This window comes from Panthera pardus, unplaced genomic scaffold (genome assembly GCF_024362965.1).
Source record: "Panthera pardus isolate Hobbes unplaced genomic scaffold, ASM2436296v1 HiC_scaffold_20, whole genome shotgun sequence".
In the NCBI taxonomy this organism is placed as follows: Eukaryota; Metazoa; Chordata; class Mammalia; order Carnivora; family Felidae; genus Panthera; species Panthera pardus.
In genome coordinates, this window is record NW_026526766.1 from 18952256 (window position 1) to 18980137 (window position 27882).

The following is a 27882-nucleotide window of genomic DNA, read 5'->3' on the forward strand; positions in this document are numbered from 1 at the left end:
ATGTACGTTCCTCGAGGTGACGCAGAGACTTTCAGCCCCTCCTCCCTCTGTTCTTTGGTGCATGCCTATTGTAAAGCCCTGGGGTATTAGCCCACGAAACAGGGAGGGGAAGAAGAACCGGGAAGTTAAGGTTTGGGTCTCCATTGTCAGGAGGAAGGTTCCTATATGTTTCCAATACGTTGTAAACCTATTGTTAATCAGCACAGCTTTTATTTGGTATTTCTGAAAATAAATCATCTCCCTTCTCACAGAGAGTCAGATGTGCTTTGGGTTAAGAAAAGGTATGAGGTATGAAGATGCATTTTTGTTACAGGAAAGAGAAGTTTTGTTCGAAAAGTATTATGAGTTGTTTCAGAAGAGGAAAGGGGGCAATAAGGGACAAATTAACTGCATATAGAAAGTCGCAAAGAGAAAACCTTGTGTAATTAGGCTGGCTAAAAGGGAATGAATTCATAAATGTTTAAAGATAAGTTTTAATATCATTTACCTGAATATATTCATGTAAAACTAACAATTTCCTTTCATCTGCTAAAAGTGTAACTGAACCAACAGGAGTTGGCTCCATGGTGAGTCACAGATAAAATCTACACCGGGTGGAGTTGTTGGACAAAGTAAAATTGATTTGCAGCGGTGACTCCCCAGGCAAGGGTGGATGGGTTCCTTTTATTTAGGGTTAGGATGGATATTTAGATATAGGGAAGCCTTGTCATTGTAGAGGCGGATATGAGCTGGCACACGCACAAGATGCCCACACTACATTGTAGATTATGTAAATGAGCCTTGGGATCCTCCTCAGGCAGAGATTTTGGTCTCATAATGAGGTGAAGATAGTTGTCACTCTCGAGGTCACGCCTTGGTCCATCTGCACAGGTGAGAGGGGTTTAGCTCCATCTGGTCCGGGTGGTCTGGACCAGCTGGAGGTCTCCTCAGGGCAGAAGCAATCTAGGACTCTCTCTCTGGGGTGGTTTCATTTTCCGTTTGCCAGAGTTAAGAGACAAACTGAAAAGAACAGCTCAAGGAACCATGTGGGACAAAGGTTGGTGAGTACAAGCAGGTGGGTGGTCAAGGTCAGGGCTTGGGGTCTAGCTGGTGACTAAAGGACCAAATTCTCTAGGTCTGCTCCTGATGAAATACCGCAAAAGGTTTTTCTTTCCCTTTTAAGTAGTTTGACCAGAAATCAAAAGATTGTGTTTTACTGAAATAATTTCCTGTGTTATCTTTATCATCAGGTCTTTGATTACTTAAGAAAACCGAGTCTTCTCAATATTAAGAGCCAGTTTTGCTCACAACGATGTCACCTTCTGTATTTGCCTTTAAAATCTTTGGTCACTTTGGTTAAATAGGTGAAATCAAGTATAGTTTCATAAAGATAGGTCATCCTAGTCAAGTGTTCAAAACTAATGGTATTTTTGAAGAGCTGAAAATCAAATTCTAAACGAAGTCTTTCTGACCTGGAACGAACTAGGGATATTCCAGAGGGCCCCTGGAACATCTCAAGATTTGTCTCTCTGTTAAAGGAGCTATCAAACTAATATTAGGCTTTTGTTAAATTACACAGGAAGCACTCACAAATAAGTGATGCTAAACTTTGTTCAGGTTGTATTTGTACGGATACATGTTACTAACATAAATGTTCCAGAAATTGTATGAAATTCCTAGAAGTCTGCTATGTCCTCGTATAATGTTACTACTTGTAATCTAGTTATTATCTTAAAACAGTATGTCACAGAAATAACCAAATTTTCTTGTCAATTGCATTATAGTGAACACTCATCAGATCTTTATTCGTGGCCATTTTTAAAGTGTTTCGCCATTAATAGAGGCTACTGTTCTGCTTTTGCAAAAGTGCTTCATCTTCAGGGAGAGTCCTGGAAAGGATTCTGACGAGTACAAATTTCCGGTAACTTCCAAATCATACCACTGAACTGAGCAAGAACTTATAAAACTCTAAGGAAAAAGTGGAATTATAAAATTGCTAATACAAGGTGAAGATCAACAAGAATTACATGAGACTGAACGAAGAGGATGTTTTTAATTTTTACGACTATTTGAAATATTATTGCCAGATTTAAGGAGACTTTTTGTTTTCTCCTAAGCTACAGTAACTTGATAAAGTATACCTTAATGAATAAGATGAAATAATTCCTTTTTCTCCCTGATTCCTCCAAAACTTGGAAGCTAATAGTGACCACTCTTATTTTCATGGTAATAGCTATTGCTATTAACGCCACAGAAATGGCCACAAAAGCTCATGTTCACAGTCTTCATGCCGGCCGCTTTGCAGACCAGAGTTTACCTCAACCCCTGATGGCATCAGAGACATTCAGACTGCAAACGATACTTTAAACCCAACCTGTAGAAATCATATGACGGGCTGCCCCCAGGACAGAGGTCTAGTGTAGAATTTGCTCCAACCATTAACCTTTTTTTCCCATAGAAGTGCTTCTTAAATACCTGCTTGCACCACAGAGGCCTAAAATGAGACACAACTTTTTCACCAACCTGAACAATTCTCAAGACGGACGGAAGTGCTATTCATAGTGGGCACAATGGCTTCAAAGTTACTTCCTGGAGTTGGAACACGGGCCAAGGAGGCCCTCAGGGCCCGCGGTCCCAATGGAGCCAACAAGGTGCACTCCATGGCATCTGGCGGTGGTGTTTCTTTTTTTTTTTTTTTAGTATTTATTTATTTATTGTAAAAGAGAGAAAGCACATAAGCAGGGGAAAGGCAGAGAGGGAGGGAGAGAACCCAAAGCTGGCTCCGCACTGTTGGGGCTCAAACGCACTAACCATGAGATTGTGACCTGAGCCGAAACCAAGAGTCAGATACTTAACCGACTGAGCCACCCAGGTGCCCTGGAGGTGGTGTTTCTACTGCTGATCAGCAGGTGACTGGGCTGGAGAGGGAGGTCGTGACTGCTGCACGGAGGGGACTAAACCCATACGATATGCTTGCCCCAAATGCAGTTTCAGGCACCAAGGAAAACCCTAATTTAGTCGCATCTGTCACCAAGTGAATAGTGGGCTGCATCTGAGAAGAGGACAACAGTGCCATCATCTGGTTCTGGCTCGCCAAAGGCGAGGCCCGGCGATGCCCTGGCTGTGGAACCCATTACAAGCATTAAGTTACTCCAAAGGTGCTGTGAAGTTTCTTCTTTCCAATAAAGACTGGCCATTGCATTGGCTCCTTCTCTCATAAAAAAAAAATTAACCAACTCAGCTTATGGACTGTGAAACGAATCTGAAGCTCAGATTCAAAGGCAGCCCCAAAAGGGAGCAGACTATGGCATCCCAAAAGTGTGCCTCTTTGGCAGAAGGATTACTTAGAGCTGATTATTTTTAAGAAATAGGAGATACGGCAAAAGCTCTGGAAATCTAGTAAAAGCTACTCTTGTATAAGGGAAATCTCCGTTTGTGAGGGTATCCAGAAAGACAAAGTGACTACGTCATCACAACCTTACTCTTGTTCACTGTGCTTTGCCTGATGGCCACCTATGAGAGGTTCTTCCTCCTCCAACATCTTTCTTAGGTCTTTAGCTGAAGAAGGTACTCAAGGTGAGAGCTTGGCCTGTTTGGGAAGTGGTTCAGTTCTTCTGGAGACCTCTAATGTGTACAGGAGGCATACATACTATTAAACTCCTGGGCTTTTTCCTGTTAATCTGTTTTGCTTGTTTGTTTTACAGGGGGGGGGGGGGGGATCTCAGCCAGGAACCTAGAAAGTAAAAGGAAATTTACTTTTCCTCTCCTGGAAGGACATGTAGAAAGTTTGAGTTACATACAAACTATTAAAGTCACAGCATTTTTCTTTTTAGGAGCTGACCCATCCGTCAACGACGAGCTCAAAGAAACACAACGTAATCCAATGCTAATGGCAGAATGGTATATTCTTAGCCTCCTCAGAAAGGCACAGCATACACGGTTCAAACAGCAAAACTGTGGTGGCCATCAGAACTTTGGCAGGGGTTGCATTACGCTGGTTAAACAGTTTAGGCTTTTAGTCATTTCGTAAGTTTACAAGACTTGGTCGTGTATATATATACACACATAAAACACACACATTTTTTACCAGTACAGCATGTATGCTATCTCGAGCCCACTTATGTCAACTTTGGCTGCATGGTGATCAAATTATGGCAAAACTAAGTTAGATCTATTAATATAGTCATCAGTTTGGCCTAAAAATATTTAACACAAAAAAAACAAAACCAAAAAAATCTTTGATGGCATGTTAAATGCATAGTTCAGCATGGAGAGAGAAAAACAATCTAAAATCTCTAAATTACAAGATTTAATAAAAACCTTCAAACCCCTTAATTTTCTTTTTTGAAAATATCACCCAAACTCATCCTAGAGGTCTCAAGGTATGATCTATAAACTAACAGACGCCTCTGTTACATGATGTGTTAATGCCTATTAAACACACTTAAAAAAACATAAATCACAGTGGCTGTTAAAAATTCTATAAAATATCAAATTCAAAACTTACACAAAATCTTAGAGCCAAAACTCAAGAAAAGAAATATAAAAACAATTTGGGAATCAAGACTTGGAAAAAGGGTGCCACACTCAAATATCTGGTAAGGTCCGACACCTGGCCCCGTGGCCTGCATGACGGGCTCCGTGCTGCCAGGGGTGGGTGACGTCACAAGCACTTGCAACTATGTGAGGAGCTTGCCAATCCTGTCTTCCGGAATGGGTGAGAAGTGCGCAGCAGCTTTCAAACCAGGTTGAACTCCCTCAGGTTGAGCTGGAGAATCGTGTCTTTCACGGCAGCGAACACAAAGCGGATATTCTCCGTGTCCGTAGCGCACGTGAAGTGAGAATAGATGACTTTCTCTTTGTCAGGATTCTGATCTTGGTAAAGCTTCAGGATAAAGTCTCTGGCAGCTTTGACATCCTGCTTTGGTCCTAGTCAAGAGTGTAGTTACAGGGATAAAGAAGAAAGATCGTGACCAACAGGTCCTCCCCCAAATCATTCTCCATATAGTCTTGCTCTTGCGTGGGATCCTTCTTTCAGTTGTCTTAGTTCTAGAGGATAGTTGACCTGGGGACATTAACTTTCGTTCTATTTTATTATATCTCATAAAAGAGTCTTTTAAAGTGTTCACTGCCATCTAAAAATTGTACTTTAAAGCAATCTGTTGAAAAATAGCCAACTTAATTTTTGGATTTGGACCACAGAGGCAGACAGAAGTGGGCTAGGACTAGGGGAAGGAAGGACACAGGAACATGATTAGACACCCAAGTCTCATTTTAACGCGTGAGGGCTCTACCCGATAGGGCCACTGCAGCTGTGACCTTTCGGTCGTAGGACGCTAAAACCCTAAACATCAGTATCACACTTCCCGATATTCGAGACCTCCTGTACCAGAAATCCTTAGCAACAAGACATAAACTTTGCAGCCAGGGGTAGGTCACATATATAAAACTGTTGTCTACCCTGTGCCTAGGAAGGGGGCTGCCACACTAACATACACAGAAGAAGTACCGGGCACTCGGACAGAGACCGGAAAGGCAGGGCGGGCACAGTCTCTGCCTCGGGAGCTGCCCACACGGACAACACTACACAGAGTGACGGAGGCCAGGGGACGACAGAGTGAGCCCCCGCTGCCAGGGGAGCACGCGGGAGGCACACCTATGCAGACGAGGGTGCCGCGAGGGTGAGAAGGACTTCCCGGAGGAGGCGCCTGAGCTGGGTCTTGGAGAACAGGGTGAAGTTCACAAAAGGTGTGGGCATGCGTGGAGGTGCTGAGGCAAAACACAGTGATGCACCTGGAGCTTCGGTGAGAAAGGGTGTTAGAGGCAGATGGGGGGGCAGGGGGGGCCCAGGGGCCTGACCAATGACTCTGGATGATGCCCGGGGAAGTCAACAAGATGGACACTCACCTGTGTATTCTGGGAAGTAGCTAATTAGATGAGAGTACATGATTTTCTCTTCCAAAAGATCCTTCTTATTTAAGAACAAAATCACGGATGAGTTCAGAAACCAGGGGTAGGTAATAATGGTTTTAAATAAGGCTTTGCTCTCCTCCATGCGGTTCTAAGCGAGAAACAACGGGCTTAGGGTTAATAAGAAAAACGGTACTTTGGGAGCAACGTGCCGAAATGTCTGGTCCCGCCCATCTGTCCCCTCACCCAGCTACCGGCTCCATATCACTGTCCTTGCTGAAGCTGGTGAGCACCTGGGGCCCCTCCGGATACCAGGTCTCCTGCCTCTATTTCCCCCCCACACCCCCACCCCCGCCGGCTCTCTTAGTCACTCTCTTCGGTATGCGTTCTGTGGCACCGCAAATAAACACACGTCAGAAAGGCTTTTGTGAAACTTGGAAGAAAGTTCCTATCCTATTTGACAAAAGTTTTCTGGGTCATTACTGGGACTACCGAGTGGGGGAAGCGAGTAACTTAGACCCCGGAAGCCCTGTGTCATTGGGGTTGGGCTCCCAGACCATGAGGGGGAAGCTCCTGGAGCCCAGCCCCCGCCCAGAGGAACGCTGTGGACACCGGCAGAGCGGGGAGCGCACGCTGCTGACACACTTCACGTGGTGGCAATACAGAGGAGCTCTACTCGGGGCACACGGTCCCCATTTGATGGATGAGCATAGTGGTGTTCACAAGTTTAAATTATGTCCCAAGCCCATGTGGTAGTAGGACCTGATCAAAATTACGTAGAAACGCCGTCAACATCTCTTAACATTTGACATTGGCAAGAATACACCAATTGTTCCTACTTCAGGGAGAGGAGACAGGGCACATACAAATCTCATCTGGTGATAATACTTGTTCTAGATAGTACTCTGTTCTGAAGGTTTTTTGTTTTTTTTTTTAATCTTTATTTTTGGGAGAGCGCAAGCCAGGGAGGGGTGGAGAGAGGGGAACAGAAGATCCCGAAGCAGACTCTCTGCTGACAGGCTGACAGCAGAGAGCCCAACGCGGGGCTCGAACTCACAAACTCTAAGATCATATCCTGAGCCAAAGTCAGACACTCAACAGACAGAGCCAGCCAGGCACGCCTGCTCTAAGAGTAAAGAAACAGCAGCTTCCCTTTAGACAGAGGGAAGTGCTCAGACAAAACCATGGAAGCCTTGCCCGCCCGCTGCGGAGGAACATGCTGTAAATCTGTTTGCCTACAAGTCCTGTACACTGGGACTCATTCTCTTGCTCGGTAGCCTTTTGGGCATTAAGATCTGGCATTTATTACCAGATAGATAACCCCTCAGTTGTTAGTATTTTTTTTTTTAATTTTTAAAAATGTTTTTATTGATTTTTGAGAGAGAGGGAGCCACAGAATCCAAAGCAGGCTCCAGACTCTGAGCTACCAGCCCTGAGCCCGACGCGGGGCTCCAACTCACGCTCTGCAAGATAATGACCTGAGCCGACTTAGAAGCCCGACCAACTGAGCAACCCAGGTGCCCCGTCCCTCAGTTGTTTTTAAAGCTTAACAAAAATTTATTATCTTTTCAGTAATGATCTCCAAGGAAAGACAACACAGCCGGCTCTTGAATAGCGCAGGAGGCAGGGGCGCTGACCTACCGGAAGAGTCGAGAATGTGCACACACAGGCACCCAGGGGGCTCAGTCGGTTAGGCGTCCAACTCTTGATCTCAGGTCATGATATCATGGTTTGTGACATCGAGCGTCACACTGGGCTCTACACGGACAACGCAGGGCCTGCCTTCGATTCTGTCTCTCCCTCTCTCTGCCCTTCTCAGCTTGGTCCCTCCCTCTCTCTCTCTCTCCCTCAAAATAAATAAGCTTAAAAAAAAAAAAAAAAGAAAATGTGCATATAACTTCTTACTTCTCCCAAAACTTAACTACTGCTAGCCTACTGTTGACCAGAAGTGTCACCAACAATCGATTAACACGTATTTTATATGTTATGGGTGTCGTATACCATATTCTTACAACAAAGCTAGAGAAAAGTAATGAGAAAATCGTAAGGAAAATACACTTAGTGTACTGTATTTATCGGGGAAAAAAACCCACGTATAAGTGGACCCATGCAGTTCAAACCTGTGTTGTTCCAGGGTCTAGTGTATATGAAGAAACAATTCCTACGCAGCCTCGGGAGGGGACACAACAGATAATTACAACTGGAATAGGAAGGTTTGAGTGGCAGCCACTTAATCTTTCTCCAGATACCTTGTGACTTTCGGCAAAAAAGAAAATGTCTAATTTCTACACATATAGGGCTGAGGCGTTGGTCCCTTGTGCGCCTGAATACGCTTTTGAGTTTTCTGAGAAACATCATTAAGTAATCCCGAGACAAATTGGGAGCTAATTTTTCACATTGATAACGTGATGCCTTTTTTGCTTTTTTAACAAAATGTCTCCCTTGGAAGAGCTGGGGGGCAGCCAGGATTGCCGTGTTTCTCTGCACAATGACGCTAGTAAGTGGGTTAATCCTCCACTAATTAGCTAATGTAACTGTGCTCCACAGAGAAAGGTCTGCTCTCAAGAAATACAAGATCCCATTTGTTCAGTGATTGCCTAATCCTGGGCAGAGTTCTTCACTGCTTTACGATCACGACCCAGAAGCAAGAGACATTTTTCTACGAGGTCAGGATGTGTCGTGCAAGGGTGGGGAAAAGACCAGGGGAGGACAATGGTGTCCCGCAGAGCACACCCCCGCCTCGCAACGAAGTGACAGGAATGGCTCTCCCCACTTCCTGGGCAGACACAGTTAATGGAGTTTGACCCAGCTAGGACTATGGCAACTTTGCAGGGGACACGGGATGCCTGACCGGGGTAGGTCTGAACAGCTCCAAGCATCTGGCACCACTCCCCATGCCAGCTCAGTTAGGGACCTAAGGAGGTTGGGAAGCCTGTTCTCATTATATTCATTGGAAATGGCATTGCTCTGGGGCACCCGCATGGCTCAGTCGGTTAGGCATCCAACTTCGGCTCAGGTCATGATCTCACGGTTTGTGGGTTCGAGCCCCGTGTCAGGCTCTGCACCGACAGCTCAGAGCTTGGAGCCTGCTTCGGATTCTAGCCTCCCTCTCTCTCTGCCCCTCCCCTGCTTGCGTGTGCATGCTCTCCTCTCTCAAAAATAAGCATTGTCTTAAAAAAGAAAGAAGTAACATTGCTCAACTTTGGCTATATGTTAGTACCCATAAAGGGCTTGGAAAAGATACCTCCAAACTCAGACCCAGGAAATACGAATCTCTCCTGTGGGGTCCAAAAGATGGTCTTTTTTAAAACTCCCCAAGGGGTCCCAATATGCAGCCACGGCTGAGAACCAAAGTCTGCAGGGACTCTACCCCCGGCAGCACAGGAGCTTAGATCCCAGGCTCAGCCCACACCCACCTCAACTAAACCAGAATCCTGAGTTGGACCCAGGTGCCAGGTTTTTCGCAATGATCCCCGGGGAATCGCAGTGCGTATCGAACTTTGAGGACCGGGTTTCTAGGCCAGTGATTCTCCCGCTTCCCCGTGTACTTATTCAGTTTGGGTTGACTGACGAGGCATGCATTTCCAACAAGCGCCCAGATGATGGCGGTGCTGCTAAGCCAGAGACCACGCTTGGACCAGCCGAGCCGGCTTAGCCTCAAGAACGGAGTCCAGAGCGCTGGCTTCTCGCAAACTGCAGAAAGAGTTCCCCGTTTTCCACAGCCGTCCCCTTCCCCACCCAGCGTACCTCGTTGTCACACTCGGCCAGGACCTGGTCGTATTCACTCAGAGCAACCAAAAAAATAATGGAGGTGACGCTCTCAAAGCAATGAATCCATTTCCGTCTCTCAGATCGCTGGCCACCAACGTCCACCATCCTGTTCAACAGAAACAGAGATCATTCAAAGGTTGGCATGCGTGGCTCTCTGGGGAAAAAGGGCGGGAGTCCTTATATTGTGGAAACGCGTTAGGGTCCTCAGTAATTGTTTTCGAGTGAAAAGGGGCCTTACGGTTAGAATGTGTGAGCACCGCTCCATGAGGCAGCGAGGAACCCTAGATGCTTCCTAGAGCAAAGGAGGCACAGGATGCAAGCAGAGTTACTGAAGACAGACGTAGAGGTCACTCGGGGGGAGCCTGCTCGGGGACGCTGGTTTGGAAGCTGCTGCAACAGTCCAGGCAGGAAGCACAAGCATCTACTTAGCTGTTGCTCGAACCACGGCCGAGTGTCAGGACACCAGACACACAAGGGGCAGAAAGGTGGGCGGTCTTCCAGGTCCACTCAGCCGGATTCGGGCCCTCACCCCCGCCTGTTTTTCACCACTCCTCAGATTTCTCCAGAAATCCTCTCTGCCTTAGGTGGATGCCACCCCTTCTGCCCTATAAAGACCTACAAGTTTCCTCCGTCCTATGTGGAAACCCAAGGCCTTCCTCTGTGTCTTGGGGAAAGACTTCAGAGTCATAGCCCCAAGATGGCCCCGGAGCTGAAACGCTCCAGGAGTCGGGCAGTTTCCGGAAACGAGTCAGGTGGGTCTCTCCAAAGCATGACAACAGGCAACTCGAGAATGCTAGGGGCCCTGTCTGCAGGGTCGACTGCCATGCAGCTGGATAGAAACACACCCCATGACCGGACCCTCAACCTTTCAGAGAAACCAGTTATCAAGTGTTTTAAGCAAAATGGACCAAGTTTCAAAAGTTGTTTAAAAACACCATGTGGGCCAAAGATGGTGGTATCTGTGGACCAGATACCAGTTTTCCAAGTAGCAAACAGCACTGATTCTGAAATAGTTGTGTTCATAAATTCATGGCATTCAGATACAGATTTTTAAGTTTATTATTATTATTTTTTTTGAGGGGGGGGGTAACAACAAGAGCAAAAGTAGGTCGGGGGAGAGAGAGAGGGAGACACAGAATCCGAAGCAGGCTCCGGGCTCTGAGCTGCCAGCACACAGCCCGACGTGGGGCTCGAACTCACAAACCGTGAGATCATGACCAGAGCCAAAGTCGGACGCTCAACCGACTGAGTCACCCGGGCACCCCCAGATGGAGATTTTCAAGGGGCTCGACCAGAGCAACAATGCTCTAAAGCCTTGAGATGGAACAGGGTTTACAGACGGCCTGGGTGTGGCAGGGTGGGACCTGTCCATCTCCACTGGAAAAGCATAATGTAATTAGCCCTAAGGAGGAACATGGGAACCAAGGGATATAGAATTGCTTTGAAATTTGCAATGCTGGGCATATGTACCATATTACTAATTTGTTGCCATAATTAGATGCAATGAAGGTCCACTTAAGTCATCCTAAAAGTACTTCTTATATTTATATGTGGGAATTCATACATTTTTACACAGCTGTAAATAGTTTATTGTGTAATTTTTAATTTTTTTAACATTTATTTATTTTTGAGAGAGAGAGAGAGCATGAGTAGGGGAGGGTCAGAGAGAGAGGGAGACACAGAATCTGAGCTCCAGGCTCTGAGCCGTCAGCACAGAGTCCAACGCGGGGCTTGAACTCACAAACCACGAGATCGTGACCTGAGCCGAAGTCGGATGCTTAACCGACTGAGCCACCCAGGTGCCCAGTAGTAATTTTTAATACACACTTTTGTGTTGGCTCTTTGTTTTTTTTTTTTTTAAATAGATGTTAGAGAAGGAAATATAAGGGAAGAGAAATAGTCAAATTTAGGGAAACGACATCAGTGTTTTCAATTTGTGGTTACAGAAGTATACATCTATGTGTGCGTGTGTTTTACACACAGGAATCACTCCAGACTTAGGTAAGGAGACTTTTATGTTCTACGGGGAACAGGAAGGGGAGCTCCTCTCCATTCTAGGACCGGAGACCTATCACAATTCTAAACACCTCGTGACGGACAGGGTCATACGGCTCTAGGAGCTATAACCGCTCTTAGGAATAAAGGACTTAATTTGGGGACTTCCAAGACCGGACAGATTCTTAATGGACCACATCAGGGAGACAGTCTTACCGAAAGATGATGTTCTCCAAGTCAAACGGATACTCGATGATGCCGGTTGTGGGCACGCGAACACGAAGCACGTCCTGCTGGGTTGGCACGAAGGACGGCATTGCGATCCGGTCAATGTCGGTCAGGTAACTGTGAGAGCAGACAGCAAGGCACCAAGACTTGTGTCAGACATCGGGGAAGTCAGCCTAACTCACTGCACCACCCCCCCCCCCCACAGGCTCAAGGATTCCAGCCAAGATTTCTTGAGACCTGATGCTGACCAGGTACCCCCACCCCAACTGTGACCGTTTGGGAGGGAATGTGGACCAGAAGCTCCCATGAGCCCCTGGGAAACCTGTAAATCAGGCCATCTCTTCCTCTGGGCTCCAAGCTCTCTCTCTCTCGCTGGCCAGTGAGGGAGCCGGCGGGTCGGAAGGAAAGGCTGTTGGGATGGGCTCGCTGACCCTCCCCCATCCCACACTCACCCCCCTCCACAAACAGTGTAGAATGTAGACGCTGTTCTCAAGGGCGTTGCTCGATGAATTAGAGTTTCTATGAGAATATAAAGGTATAACAGGCCATCTCAAAGTTCCTTCACAAGAAAAAGTTTACTGTTTATTGGGAAACTGAACATCCACAAGAAGCCAAAACCGGTCTCAGATGATTTCTGGCTGTACATTAAATTCCTAAGCCGAAAACAAATCACTCTTTCTGTGGTCAAATGAGAAGACACTTTTTTTTAAGCTCTAAGTCCTTTCTAAAAGGCGTTTTCGAGAAAAATGACCGTAACCAGGCCCTGGCTAACGATGGAGGTGGTGACTCGGAGGCTCCCGCAAAGTAAGGTTTGGCCCTGTCTTCTCCCTGCGCAGACAGACCCGGGCTAGGATAGCGGTGCCCAGCAAGCGGCATGAAGGGGAGCCCGGGGGGGAACAGGCCAACCCTATTCACCGTGCAGCCCTCACTCCAAGGAAGCAAACCACACTCCGTCAGACCGTACGTCGCTTGAGGACAGAGAGCACTGGCTGTACCTGCAGCTCTTACCCCGGTGCCTGGCCCACAGCAGGCACACACTGAAGTCCTGTCGAGGGAACGCCTGGCCCAATAAGCGGATGACAACTACGGACCCGGACCAAGGACGCTGCACAAGCGCCTTGAATATTGCCAAGTCCAAAGGCGGGGCAACACCGGGTTTCTGAGGGCCACTCTGTTTGCAGCCCTGTCCACCTGGCTGTTCCCTACACTCCTGCCAGCGCGTGAGCTCCAGTGTTCAGGGCTCCACCGGGTCTCCTCCGAATGGATCTACATCAAGAGCCCCGGCCACTCCCCAGGACCTTCACAGAAGCCGATGACACTAGGCGGTCTCAGGGAAGGACCGGAGATGGCTTCACTGACTTGAGGTTGTCTCTCACTCTACAGCTGCCAATGGCAGTCTGTCCTCTTCCTTGGGACGCCGCCTTCCTTCCTTCTGGATCTTTTCTGAGCTGACCCAACACCTTCTCTGGGCTTCTTTTATTTCCTTTTCCTACCTGACTGCTCTGTTGCAGCTAAATGTTCCTGTGCTTAGGGTGGTTGTGCAAACCTGGGTTAATGGCATTGAACACTCGGCCAGGCACACGCATCAAAGGGCTTCGAGATTTCAGGTTTCCTTTCCTGACCACTGCCTTGTCCAGACGATGCGGGTGAACCACCTCCCCGCACCAGCTCAGAGGGCAAGGGCAACACCGGAAGGGAAGGGGATGCACCTGCGGGGAAGGGCAAAGAATTCTGGGGCCCTCAGATGACGGAAGATGACATGGGGCAAAGGGGAAAGAGCTGAGATGCAGAAGCCGGAATCATCACCTCTTCAAGAAGGAATATGATAGATCTATTTTGTCCAGTGACCTAGATGACGGAGAGGCATGGCCTCAAGAAATTCTTAAGACGATGAAATGCTGTGATCTCCATGGGAAAGTTTGTGTGCAGGACCATCTGTTTCGTTTTTCCTTAGAGATTAATGATTTAGAACTAGAGCTTTATGAATCAAAAATATAGTGTGCAGGCCTTCCCAGGGAGTCAATAAGCAAAGGGCCCTGGGACTGAGCTTCCTGCGTGCACGGGGCCTGCAGAACCCGTCTTGCCCACTAGAGGGAAGCACCAGATCAGCCACGGGCGTGGGCCTATTTCACTGCTGGTCTGCACTCTGATTTTTATCATTATTTTTTCTTACTATGAAATTTATGGTCAAATTGGTTTCACTCTGATTTTAGATTTGAGGACAGTTGGACCTGCTGTCTAATGATCAGGAAACCAGAAGGTAGAGGGATACGGAGAAGAGGAAAGTAGAATCCAGAAGCAGCGGTCGTCCGTATTTAAGTCAGAAAATTCCAGCACCCCAAATGAGATGAGTCCCCTCAAAGGGAGCCCGTATTGGATTGAGCTTCTTGTTGAAAAAAGAGACAGCTGGGTGGCTCAGTCAGTGAAGCGACCGACTGTGGCTCAGGTCACGAGCTCACCGGTTTGTGAGTTCGAGCCCCGCGGCCGGCTCTGCGCTGACAGCTCAAAGCCTGGAACCTGCTTCGGATTCTGTGTCTCCCTCGCTCGCGCTCTGCCCCTCCCCCACTTGCTTGCATGTGCGCTCTCTCGCTCTGTCTCAAGAATAAGTCAACATTAACAACAATTTTTTTAAGAAAAAAAAGAAAAAGAGGCTTGGAACACAGCAACGAAAGGTGAACGTGGACAAGGACAGAGTTTTTCGGGGGTGGTACGAGACGCACCAAGAAGTCAGAGAGGACGCTGACAAGCGGGAAGCAGGTAGTGTTGCAACGAGGGCCCACGTTTTATAGGCAGCTAGTTCCTCCCCAGCGAGAAGCTTCCTCGAAGCGTGGCCACGTGTGCCCGATGCGCGTGGGGCTAGGCCGGGCTCTGTACTCACTATCTGGCAGAGTCCGAGAGCTGATACTCCCTCCTCCTGTCGTAACACTCCTGGATTCCCGGGTCCTGCCACAGCTGCTTGATGGCCTCCACCTGGTCCCTGGAGAGCGCACAGACCTTGTCCACTTCCACTTCTCGGATGAGCTGGGCATTTTCCTAAGCGAAGGAGAGAGATGCTTTCGGCGGGCAAAGGCAAAGGAAGCCACCCCGCTGGTGACATGGGGGCAAGATTTCCCCCGGTCTGTGGATCCGGGAAGATCTCACTAGATGCCGGGGGCCCTCCAGGGGAGCCGCTCGCAGGCAGGCACTCAGCTACGGTGCAGACGACGTGGCTGCTGAAACCGGGCAGAGCCACGGAAAGACCAAGACCCGCGGCTTTCGGTCCCAGCGGGACCCAGGGGCCAGTTTCACCAGCGTTCAATACCCAACTGTGAACAGAGAAACCCGAGCGCGAGGGATCCTCACTTTACTCGGGCGTCTGCATCTCAGGGCAATTTGAAAAGAACCATTTTTACTGTCCTGGCGTACAAGGGTGGGGTGGTGAAGGAGGTCCACTCCGTGCAGTAAGGGACTGCCGTGTCTTCAGAGAATAGCCAATTCGATGTCAGTCTGCTGTCTTTGTCCTCTTTCCCTTCTTTTTTTTTTTTTTTTTTCCTTCAGTAACTTAGACTTAATTTCTTACAGCAGTTTTAGGTTCAGAGCAAAGCAGAGGAAGTGCAGAGAGTTCCCATCCATTCTGCTGTTTATCGTCACGCATCACTGATACGACCCTTTCCCATGGCAGAACCACTCTCATTGCAACTCCCCATGCCAATGATTGCTGTAATATCGTGATATTTATCGTTACTGTCATTAAATAACTCTTGCTCCTACACCACTGCTCCATTATTACGGTACTTAAGATCGCCATGGCTGTAATTACTACCATTACAGCAGTTAACATGTATTGCCCACTTTGCATGTGCCGAGAGGTACGCACACATTATCTCATTTAATCCATGTAGGGCAAGCACGGGGCCACACCTCTCACCAAACCTTAGCCAATGAAAATACATCCTCAACATGACCGCGTGTTGGCCGCAGAGGTCCAACATCCCATCCCTTGGCCGCATATTGCAGCGGACAAGGGAATCCTGCCGAAGGAGACGGGAACCCCACCTTCCCTCCGCTCTGCCGTCCTGCCACATCTCAGGGCAATGACATCACGCAGGGCCGGCCACCCACCCGCAGCTGTCAGCAAAGCATCCGCTTAGCAGCTGTGATCTCCTGGAGTCTCTACGGTACTCCCTGAAAAGTTGCTCCTGTCTTGCATAATTCATCCTCATTAACAGCCCGACAGGAAGCTGGAGAAAAGGGAGATCTTACAGATTCCCTCGGCTCAGGGCAAAACCGAGGGCTGGGATGACATCAGCATGGCTCTGCACCCCACCCACCGAGGGTGGATATAAACTCTTTCCCTGGACCGTGGGGTCCTTGGCAGGTAGAAGACCCCAGGTGTAGAATCTCAAACAGGTGTAAGCAGAATGGATCAGTGGGAAGTGCCCGGGCTGGGAATAAGGAGCTCGAGTTCGACTAGTGCAGCTGGGACTTTTAAAGACTCCAGTGGTTACCGATCTCGGCATCCTCATTTGTGAAAGCAGCCAGTGATGTTTCAAGGAGTCTGATTTATAAGCTAGTAAGTACCAGCCAAATGTGAGCAAAATTAGCCTTATCATTGTGGTGGACGCCTAATAAATATCTGTTTGCAAAAAGAGGGCACACTGATAGCCTTTAAACCATGACTTCCAATCCGCCCACAAGCACATTGGACATCACCTGCCTTACTCGAAGCCAGAGAGAACGAAGAATGGAGAACATGGACAGAGTCTGTAGGGAGCCAAAGGGTTGTCTTCTCCTTCCTCCCTGCCTCCCGCCACCGTCCTCCTCCCACGTACCATCAGGTGATCTCTTCCCACCTGGGGCATGGCTCTACGTAAAGCGTCTGCTTTCTTCCCCGTCTTCGTAACCGGCCAGGAAACGCCACGAGGGCAGAGCCAATGTCTTCCCTGTCCTTATATCCCAGAACCTAGTGCAGTGCCTGGCAAATAACAGGTGTTCTAGTGATGCGGGCATCTAGCCAACATTTGGGGCACGTAAACAAAAATCTACCTAACAGAACATCACGAGAAAATAACAGCAAAAGAACTTGAGGACAGTATGACAGAAGCCCGTGTCAGTCACAGCGAGAGCACAGAGGAGCGCGGAGACGAGAAAGTGTCTCAGAGTAGGAAATGCTCTGGTGATTTCTGGCCAGTCTGTCGCTCTCACTCTGCCCCTGGTGGCAGGCGGGCGGAATCGTTGCTTCAGGGATGCCTGCCTCTTAGGCGGCTCTCCTAAATAGGACTATTTTAACTTGTAAAGCGGTCATCCCCGCACCCAGCGTGGCACTCAAACTCGCGACCCCGAGGTCCAGTTGGATGCTCCACTGACTGAGCCAGCCAGGCGCCCCCTAAATATAACTACGACTCTCGGCTTAACTCCTGAGAGAGAGCACTGTGAGAATCATCGGGATGTTACAAATATCCCCACCTCCCCGCCTCACAAATGTCACAGAGAATTGTACTTCACGGTGGGTGAAGCAGAAGTGGACCCAACACTTGTGTCTTTTAGAAAGAAACTTCAAAGAGCCACTGAGTAATTTGCCACACTCCCTTTCGTCTACTGCGGTGATGGTCGGGAGACAAGATGGAGCCTCCATCAGCCGGGCTTCCTGAGCAAGTTCAATGAGTGGAGATTCCCCCCCCACACTGCACGCATAGCATGAGTGAGAAATCATCTTTCACTGTGATAAGTAAGCTGAACTGTGGGGGCAGTTTGTTCCCGGAGCACAACCTACTCTATTCTGACCGGCCCGTGTCACAATGGATAAGTCCAGTATTTGACTCTGGCAGGAGAGAGAGAGAGAGAAAATGCAGCCCAGTGAGATATCCCAGAGGAATGTAGGCTTCTACATGGGCACCCAGTCGGGGCGGGGGGGCAGGGAAGGGGGTACAGAGGCTGTGGAAAGACAAATCTGAGCTTTCAGGTAACCCGGGGAGCTCAGCCAGGAGAGCAAGATCTAGTGTCTGTTCAGCCAAGTGAGGGGACTATGGAGGGACCCGGGCTTGAAAGAAGAAGGGACCTCAGTCTCCTTACGAACCCAGCAATTGGGAACTGGATTTGGAACCCAGTGAATTCAAGGAGCCCAGACGTATTCCAAGTTTAGAGCTCTCCTCCTGGCTAAGGCTCCCACCTGTTGAGATCATGCTTTTTAAACTTACTTTGGAATAATGTAAGATGGGGAAAATGATAGAAGAGTTCCTCTGTGCCTTTCAAGATTGTCCCAATGTCGACGATTTATGGCCATGCCTTATCATCCATCCCCTTTCCGGACACACACGCACATAGACTTGCCACCTGAAGACTTGAGAGGACGTTGCAGACCCAATGCCTCTTCATTGCTAAAGACTTTGGTGTGATTTCCTAAAAACGAGGACCCTGGACTATAAAAATCACAGTGTAATGACCAAAAGAAAGAAGCGTAGCATTGACACAATATTGTGATCTCATCTTCAGACCTTCCCCAAAGTCTGTCAGTTGTCCTCTTTTTTTTTTTAATTTCTTTTTTTTAACATTTATTTATTTTTGAGACAGAGGGAGACAGAGCATGAACGGGGGAGGCACAGAGAGAGAGAGAGACACAGAATCGGAAGCAGGCTCCAGGCTCTGAGCCATCAGCCCAGAGCCCGACGCGGGGCTTGAACTCACGGACCGCGAGATCGTGCCCTGAGCCGAAGTCGGATGCTCAACCGACTGAGCCACCCAGGCGCCCCTGTCAGTTGTCCTCTTAATGCCCTTTATCTGCCCCATCTAGGATCACATCACGCAGCTACTTGCCTCCGTGGTCTCTATTTATCTGGAAAGGTTCTACGGTCGGATATCATTTTGTCGCCTGATCGAGAATGGCCTGACGAGGACATGAGTTTGGCTGGGAGGGAGAGTGGCCCAGCCACCGCCCACTGTGGGTCCTGTGGACCCCTGTGGATCGTTCCAGGAAAAAATATTGTGAAGGGTGGAGAGGAGTGAGAAAGTGGGTGACCCATTTTTAAATACATTTTATTGAAATATGAATGACTCTGAGGTGCCTGGGTGGCTCCGTCGGTTAAACATCTGAATCTCGATTGCAGCTCTGGTCATGATCTCACGGGTCATGGGTTCAAGCCCCACGGTGCGGACAGTGGAGCCTGCTAGGGATTCTCTGTCTCCATCTCTGTCTGCCACTCTCCCGTTTGCGCATGCCCGCAATCTCTCTCAAAATAATAAAATAAAAAACGAAGGATGAATGACTGCTGTACTGTTAACGATGTCTGTGTGTTATAAAAAGTGGGGTTTTATACATATTTTCCCATGGCCTGGTGAAACACTTCCAAGCACAGCAGGAGCACTTTGATGAGCACGTTCTAAGTAGGGCGCACGAAGAGCAGAGGGCCCCTGAGGCAACGTGGGAACACTTTTATGTTGTCTACGACTGGCCCCTTGGGGCGCCTGGGTGGCTCAGTCCGTGGAGCGCGTGACTCTTGATTACCGCTGACAACGTGATCCCGGGGTTGTGGGGTTGGGCCCCGTGTTGGGCGCAGGGCTGAGTGTGGAGCCTGCTTGGGATTCTCTGTCTTCCTCTGCCCCTCTCCCCTACTTGTGCTCTCTCTCTGTCTCTCTGTCTCTCAAAAGACTGGCTCCTTGAGCTGAAGGTCTAAAATGGCAAGGGTAGGAAGTCCCTCGGCTCCCCTGCGGCACCCCCCTGGGGGGACACACCAAATCCACATCTATCTATAGAGCAAAACTGAGGGCTGACTGAACAGCTTCTGTACCACAGAAGCTAGAGAGACCTCACAGAGAACAGCAAGACAGAAAGAGACACAGTAATGCGGGGACGCCCCCCTCCCCAGCACCGACGACGCGGCCAAGTGCAGTGGGGAGGGGTAGTCCTGAAGGGCCCTGAGCAGATTTATCTGCCCCGGGGGCACGGCAAAGGGCTGCAGTTTAAAAGAGCAGCTAGTATACAAAAGATCCAGCCTCCACAAAATGGCAGGGGAGCTGCTGGGACTCTCTCCAGGTTGGAAGGACCGGGGAACACCACGGTTTACGTCTGCCCTCCACTTTGCCACCCACGCGGGAGCAGAATCCAGGTGCCGGGGCCACTCCGCCTCCTCAGTGAGCCCACACCGGCCCCAGCTGTCCCATCAAGGCAGCTGCACCGCGGTGCACCCCAGAGCAGCCCCAGCCACCGCACCAAGGGGACACAGGCACAGGCACACTGGGACACTCCAGACCTGCCCCGCTTCAGCTCCAGGTGGCCTGCTAGGGCACCCCCGGCCTAGAGCACCCTGGGACCTCCTGGCTCACTCCTCCTTTGGCTCCAACAGCCGCACCCATGCAGCCCCTGTGCTAAGCACCCTGGGACACCCCGGCCCATGCCTGCCTCCATTCCGGCCGCCCCAGCAGGGCACCCTGTGAGTAACCCACACCCTGCCTTCGTTCTGGCCACCTGCACAGAGCCCCAGAACACCGCAAGCAAGTGCTGTCCTCAACTTTGGTCATCCCTCCCGACACCCGCTGCTCCGAGCACCCAGGACAACCTGGTTTCCACCCGTTCGGCTACAGCCGTCCCTTCATGGCACCCTCTGCCCAGAGAGCACCAGGACCGCCCTAGCCCGTGCCCGCTTCAGCTACAGCTGTCCTGCATGGAGCACCTGGGGACCCCAGCATACACCCCACCCTGGCTCTGGCTGCTCACCAGGACCCATCTGCACAGACAGCCCCAGGTTGCACCCATTTCAGCTATCCTGCCGGGGCGCCCTCTGTGTCAAGAGCCCCGAGATTGCCCTGGCCCGTGCCCACTTCAGCTCTGGTCAGCCCACCAGTGCAGCCCCAGCACAGCATGCCCCAGGACCCCAACCCCATACCAGACACCGCTCCGGCCAGCCAGCCCAAGTCACAAGGCACACACAGTCTACGTAAGGGATGACCACACACATTCCTCCAGGTTTAGAAGTAGCTGTCGTACCTAATGCATGGAAACACACACAGCAAATCAATCAAAATGGGGAGGCAGAGGAAAATGCGCCAAATGAAAGAACAAGACAAACGCACAGAAAAGGAACTAAATGAAGCAGAGATATGCAACATGCCTGGCGACGAACTTAAACTAACGATCATAACGATGCTCATTGGACTGGAGAGAAGAGTGGAGGATCTCAGTGAGAGCTTCGACAAAGGGATAGAACATATAAAGAAGATCCAATCAGCACTGAAGAACACGGTAACTGAAATAAAAAACACACTAGAGGAAATCAACCACAGATGAGCAGATGCAGAAGAACGGCTCAGCAATCAGGAGACAGGGGAAGGGGAAGCACCTAAGCTGCAGAGCACAAAAGAAAAGAATTTCAAAATGAAGACAGGTTAAAGGACCACTGAGAAAACATCAGGCCAAGAAACATTTGCATTACAGGGGTCCGAGAAGGAGAAACGAGAGAGCAAGGGGCAAAAACAAAATAAGACAAAACAAAACCAAACCAAAAAACACCCAACCATATTTGAAGAAAGAACAGATAACTTCCTTAGACTGCAGAAGGAAATAGACATCCGGATTCAGGAGGCACAGACAGTTTCCAACCAGATGAATCCAAGGAGGTCCACAACGCATCAGAATTTAAATGCCAAAGGTTAAAGATAAAGAGAGGATTTTAAAAGCTTCAAGAGAGAAGCAAAAAGTTATGTACGAGGGAAACCCCATAAAACTATTAGCTGATTTTTTTCAGCAGAAATTTTGCAGGCCAGAAGGAAGTGGCATCGTATATTCAAAGAAGTGAAAGGAAAAGCCTACAGTCAAGATACTCTACCTGCAAGATTATCATTTAGAATTAAATGAGAGAAAAAGAAAAAAAAATCCCAAGAGATAAAGAAATTCATCACCACCACTCCAGCCTTACAAGAATGTTAAAGGGACTTCAAGGACATAATTAGAAGAAAACTATGAATAAAAAGATGTAAAATATGACAACATATACATAACACATGGAGGAGGAAGTAAAAAAGGCCTTTGACAATGTGTTCAAATTCAAATGACCATCAGCTCAATAGAGACTGCTATATACTTAGGATGTTCTACATGAACCTCATGGTAACCACAAACCCAAAACTTCTAGTTGATGAAAAATAAAGAGCAAGAAATTCAAGCTTAACACTGCAGAAAGTTATCAGTCACAAGGTAAGAGAGCAAGAACAGAAGAAAAGCACAGAGAACTACAAAATCAACTGGAAAAGTTAAGAAAATGTCAACAGGTACATACCTATCAATAGTTACTTTAAATGTAAATGGTGTAAATGCTTCAACCAAAAGACACAGCAGGGTGAAATGGATTAAAAATAAAAAACAAACCAAATGAGACCTACCTATATTTTTCCTACAAGAGATTCACTCCAGACCCAAAGACACATACAGACTGACAATTAAAGGATAGAAAAAGGTATTCTGTGCAAAGAGAAGAGGTAAAAAAAAAAAAAAGAAAGAAAGAAAACTGAGGTACCAATATCTATATGAGACAAAATAGAGTTTAAAACAAACACTGTAATAAAAGACAAAGAAGGGTACTACATAATGATAAAAAGGTCAATCCAACAAGAGGATAAAACAATTGTATGTATCTAGGCACCCAATACTAGAGTGTCTAAATACATAAAACAAAGGAAAAATATGACAGTAATACAATAATAACAAGAGCCTTTAACACCTTTACTTACATCCAGGGATAGATCATCCAGGTAGAAAAATCAATAAGGAAACAGTTTCTTTCAATGACACATTAGACCAGATGGACATAACAGATATACACAAAACATTCCATCCCCAAACAACACATTCTTTTCAAGCGAACATTAAACATTCTCCAGAAGAGGTCGCATGTTAGGCCACAAAACAAGCCTCATTAAATTTAAGAAGAGTGAACTCATATCGTGCATGTTTTCCAACCACGACAGTATGAGATTAGAAATCACGAGAAAAAAACTGGGGGAGAAAAGCGACAAAACACATGAAGACTAAACAACGTGCCACTAAATAACCAACGTGTCGATAAAGAAATCAAAGAGGAAATTAAAAATTACATTGAGACAATGAAAACATAACAGTCCAAAATCTCTGCTAAACAGTGAAACTAATTCTAAAAGGGCAATATGCAGGAATACAGACCTTCTTCAGGAAACAAGCAAAAGCTCAAATAAGCCATCTAACCTTACACCTAAAGGAAATCGAAAATTAAACAAAACCCAAGTTTGGTAGAAGAAAATAATAAAGATTAAAGCAAAAATGAATGAAATAGAGACTAAAACAAACAAACAGAAAAGATCAATGAAACCAAGAGCTAGTTTTTTGGAAAGATAAACAAATTGATAACCCTTTAGCCAGATGCAAGAAAAAAAGAGAGAGAACACAAATAAATAAAATTATAAATGAAAGAGGAGCAGTAACAACCAACACTGTAGAAACACCAAGGATTATAAGAGAATCCTAGGACAAATTATATGCCAAGAAATTGGACACTACAGGAGAAATAGATAAATTCCTCAAAACAGGCAGTCTTCCAAAACTGAATCAGGAAGAAACAGAAAATCTCAACAGATCATTACTAGTAACTCAAAAAACTCCCAACAAACAAAAGTTCAGGATCAAAGGGACTCATGGATAATTCTACCAAACACTTAAAGAAAAGTTAATACCTATTCTCTAACTATTCCAAAACATAGAAGAGGAAGGAAAGTTTCCAAATATATTCTATGAGTCCAGGATTACCCTGATAACAAAACCAAAGATACAACAAAAAAGGAAACCTACAGGACAATATTCTTGATGAATGTAGTTCCAATAATCCTCAGCAAAATATTAGCAAGTCACATTCAACAATACATTAAAAGGATCACTCACCAAAAATCAAGTGGGATTTATTTTGGAGATGCAAGATGTTTCAATATTCAAAAATCAATCAACTAATACATCCCATTAACAAAACAAAGGATAAAAATCATCATATCACCCCAATAGAGGTAGAAAAGGCATCTGACAGAAGTCAACACCTGTTCATGATAAATATTTTCAACAAAGTTCACAGGGAACAAACCTCAATATAATAAAGACCACATATGAAAAACCCACAGCTAACCTGATACTCAGTGGTGAAAAACAGACCTGTTTCTCTAAGATTAGGAACAAGACAAGGATGTCCACTTACCACTTTTATTGAACATACTACTGGAAGTCCTAGCCATAGCAATCAGACAAGAAAAAGAAAAGGTATCCAAATTGGTAAGAAAGCAAAACTATCACTATTTGCAGAGGACATGATACTACATATAAGCAACCCTAGAAGCTCCACCAAAGAACTATTAGAATAAATAAATTCAGTAAAGTTGCAAGATACAAAGTTAATACACAGAAATTCGTTGTGTTTCTACATACTAATAACAAAGTAGCATAAGGAGAAACTGAGAAAACAATTCCATTGACAATTGTGCCAAAAAGAATAAAATACCAGGAAATAAACTTAACCACGGTTGTGAAAGACCTGTATTCTGAAAACTATAAAACAGTGATGAAAGAAATAGATGATACAAAGAAGAGGATATTCCATGATCATGGATTAAAAGAGTATTTTTAAAATGTCTATACTACCCAAAGCAATCTATACATTTAATGCAATTCCTGTTAAAATACCAACAGCATTTTTTCCCACAAAATTAGAATAATCTTAAGATCTTTACTGAATCATAAAAGACCCCAAACAACCAAAGCAATCTTGAGAAAGAAGAACAAAGCTGGAGGTATCACAATCCCAAATTTTGAGATGTCCTAAAAAGCTGTGGCAATCCAAGCAGTATATAAGGTATTGACACAAAAATAAACACATAGATCAATGCAAGAGAATAGAGAGCCCCAAAATAAACCCATGTGTATAGGGTCAATTAATGACAATCTATGACAATCTATGACAAAAAAGGCAAGAATATGCCATGGGAGAAGACAGTCTCTTCAATACATGGTACTGGGAAAATTGGACAGCTACATGCAAAAGAATAAAACTGGACCCCTTTCTAACACCATGCACAAAAATAAACTCAAAATGGATTAAAGACCTCATGTGAGACCTGAAACCATGAAAATCATAGAAGAAATCATAGGCAGTAATCTCTTTGACATTGGCCTTAGCAACATTTTTGTAGACATGTCTCTTCAGGCAAGGGAAACAAAAGTCAAATTAAACTATTGGGACTATACTAAAATAAAAAGCTTCTGTGCAAGGGAGGAAACCATCAATAAAACAAAAGGGCAACCTGCTAAATGGGAGAAGATATTTGCAAATGATATATCCAATAGGAGGTTAATATCCAAAATATATAAAGAACTTACACAACTCAACACCAAAAAAAACCAAGTATCTGACTAAAAAACAGGCAGAAGACCTGAATAGATGTTTTTCTTCAAAGAAAATATACAAATTGCCAACAGACACGTGAAAAGGTGCTCAACATCACTACTCATCAGGAAAAAGCAAATCAAGCCACAATGAGGTACCACTTTATACCTGTCAGACGGCTAGAGTCAAAAGACCAAGAACAAGTGTTGTTGAGGATGTGGGGGAAAAGAGGGCCCTTGTGCCCTGTTAGCAGGAATGTAAATCGGTGCAGCCACTATAAAAACAGTATGGAGATTCGTCAAAAAAAATTGAAAATAGAAATACCATATGATCTAGTAATTCCACTAGTGGGTAATTACCCAAAGAAAACAAAAACACTAATTCAAAAAGATAAATGCGCTCCTATGTTAACTGTAGTGTTATTTATAATAGCCAAGATATTGAAGCAACCCAAGGGTCCATCGATGGATGGATGGATAAAGAAGATGTGAAATATGTATACAATGGAGCATTACTCAGTCACACAAAGGACGAGATCTTGCCATTTGCAATAGTATGGATGGACCTAGAGGGTATCATGCTGAGTGAAACGGGTCAGACAGAGAAAGATAAATACTGTATGATTTCACTTATATGTGGAATCTAAACAAACAAAAAGCAGAAACAGACTCACATACAGGGAACAAACTGAAGGTTGCCAGAGGGGAGGGGGGGGGGATGAGCAAAACAGGGGAAGGGGAATGAGAGATACAGGCTTTCAGTTATGGAAGGAGTAAGTCATGGGAATGAAAGACACAGCACAGGGAATGCAGTCAAGGATACTGCCATAGAGTTGTACGGGGACAAACAGTGGCCACACTTGTAGTGAGTATAGTATAAGGTACAGACTTGTCAACTCGCTAAGTTTACACCCGAAACTAATGTGTGACAAGTATACTTCAATAATAAAAATACTGACTTTACCTCATGCAAAGAGGGGAATAAAGGTCAGAAGGGAATCAGGTTTCGAGAAATGTTAACAGACTCGCATAGAGGAGATGCTGAGTCTGAGGCGGCTGACATCTGAGTGGAGATGTCCAGGAAGTGGGTGAAAAAAATGGGTCTGTAGTTCTCAGGAGAGTCCTAGGTTAGAGCAGCATACTGAATTGAAATCGCCTAACACATTTGTTTCATTAACAACAACAAAAAAATCTCAAAAGAGTAAACATTATGGGGGCTATTCAGCAGATCAAGAAACACGACCAGTTTCTTAAACACTGAGCTCATATCTGGCATTTCCTCTAGTTCTTTCTCAAACAAAATCACCATTTTTACTGCTCTGAAGGAGGAACACAGAAAACAGATGTCCTACATGTGCGTTTCACTCGGAAATTCCCAGGGTAACCATGAAAGGAGCTCTTCATGAAGTGGCGCCTTGCTACTTTCACGCATGGATCCACGGCTGCCCAGATGACAGTCCCCGTGGAGCCCAGCAAGCCCCTCCGGCTGGAATTCAGAGCCCAGCAGGCAACCCTGTTCTCTGCCAGATCCTCAATGGGAGAGCTTCTTACACCATTAACCTCCCAGGACTGCGGGGCCCAGAGCTTTCTCTCCAAGATTGACTTTATTACTAATGAGGGGAGGGTATTCTGGAAGCCAAGAGTTCTTTTGTCAGATATTCAAGCATTTTCATTCAAAATTTATATTAATATATTCTATATGATAAAAATCTAATTTAATAATATTTCAAGTGTCTACTGTCACATGTAGTACCTATGAGCTTTGCAAACTTTTTGAAAACAAGACTGAAATAAAATATAGGATTAAAAAGTTAAGTTCCCTGTAACATAGTATTGCTGACTTTTGTACAATAACCCCTACTTGTTTTGGCAGCTACATCAAAATCCAGAATTGCGCTTCTGTATCCTATTAAACATAAATTATGAAGTAAAATTTCAGTGCTCCATTACGATCAGCTTTTAACGCATCTCAAATGTTACATTATAAAGAAAATGCTAGGCGTACCTGGGCAGCTCAGTCAAGAGTCTCTTGATTTCAGCTCAGGTCATGATCCCAGGGTCGTGGGATCAAAACCCATGTCGAGCCCCAGGTGGAGCCTGCTTGGGATTCTCCCTCTGCCCCTCCTCTGCTCACGCTCTCTCTCAAATAAGTAAATAAACATTTAAAAAAATAAAGAAAAATACCAGTCAACTATACTAGAGACAGAATTTTTGCTATAGGAAATAAATAAGAAACTTCTGCTTTTGGTATAGAACAACTAGGAAATTTCAATCAATTCTTCCACTAAGGACAGGTAGAAATGATGAACAAAGTATTTTCAAAAAATACACTTGAAAGTATCATAAAACTAATGAAATAGTAAATAATTACTGGTCGGAATATCAGGAAGAATGGCATCTAAAAAGTTGAACCAGCACTTGGGAAGCCTTTCTCCTTGGGGTTTCTGCTTATTCTGGAAGCTGGAGCAGCTCCTTTTTCAAGATCATAGGACTAGGGTGACAGGGATTGAAATTCAAAGGTTAGCAGGGGCCAAAGGCCCTTGAAAGCCCTCTCGTTCTGGGTTTGGATCCCAAACGGTAGCCCTGAGGGGGCTGCAACTCAGCATGGAATCACCACAATCTCACAATTGAATATC

At 46.2% G+C, this 27882-nt stretch overlaps 1 protein-coding gene across 2 annotated transcripts in view; it reads right to left on the reverse strand.

Moving 5' to 3' along the window:
• Positions 1 to 3860: 3860 nt before the first annotated feature.
• Positions 3861 to 27882, reverse strand: part of GNA14 (G protein subunit alpha 14) — a 202360-nt gene continuing 178338 nt past the window's right edge. Inside the window, exons 3-7 of one of the 2 annotated variants that reach the window (XM_019463552.2) lie at positions 14762 to 14916; positions 11872 to 12000; positions 9637 to 9766; positions 5887 to 6040; positions 3861 to 4908 (exon numbers count right to left, since the gene is read on the reverse strand). In XM_019463552.2, the coding sequence (XP_019319097.2) occupies positions 4718 to 4908; positions 5887 to 6040; positions 9637 to 9766; positions 11872 to 12000; positions 14762 to 14916 (759 nt within the window). In that variant the 3' untranslated portion in view covers positions 3861 to 4717. Of the gene's footprint in view, positions 4909 to 5007; positions 5779 to 5886; positions 6041 to 9636; positions 9767 to 11871; positions 12001 to 14761; positions 14917 to 27882 lie in introns of those variants that run through there. The other variant, XM_053907822.1, reaches the window with a different exon arrangement.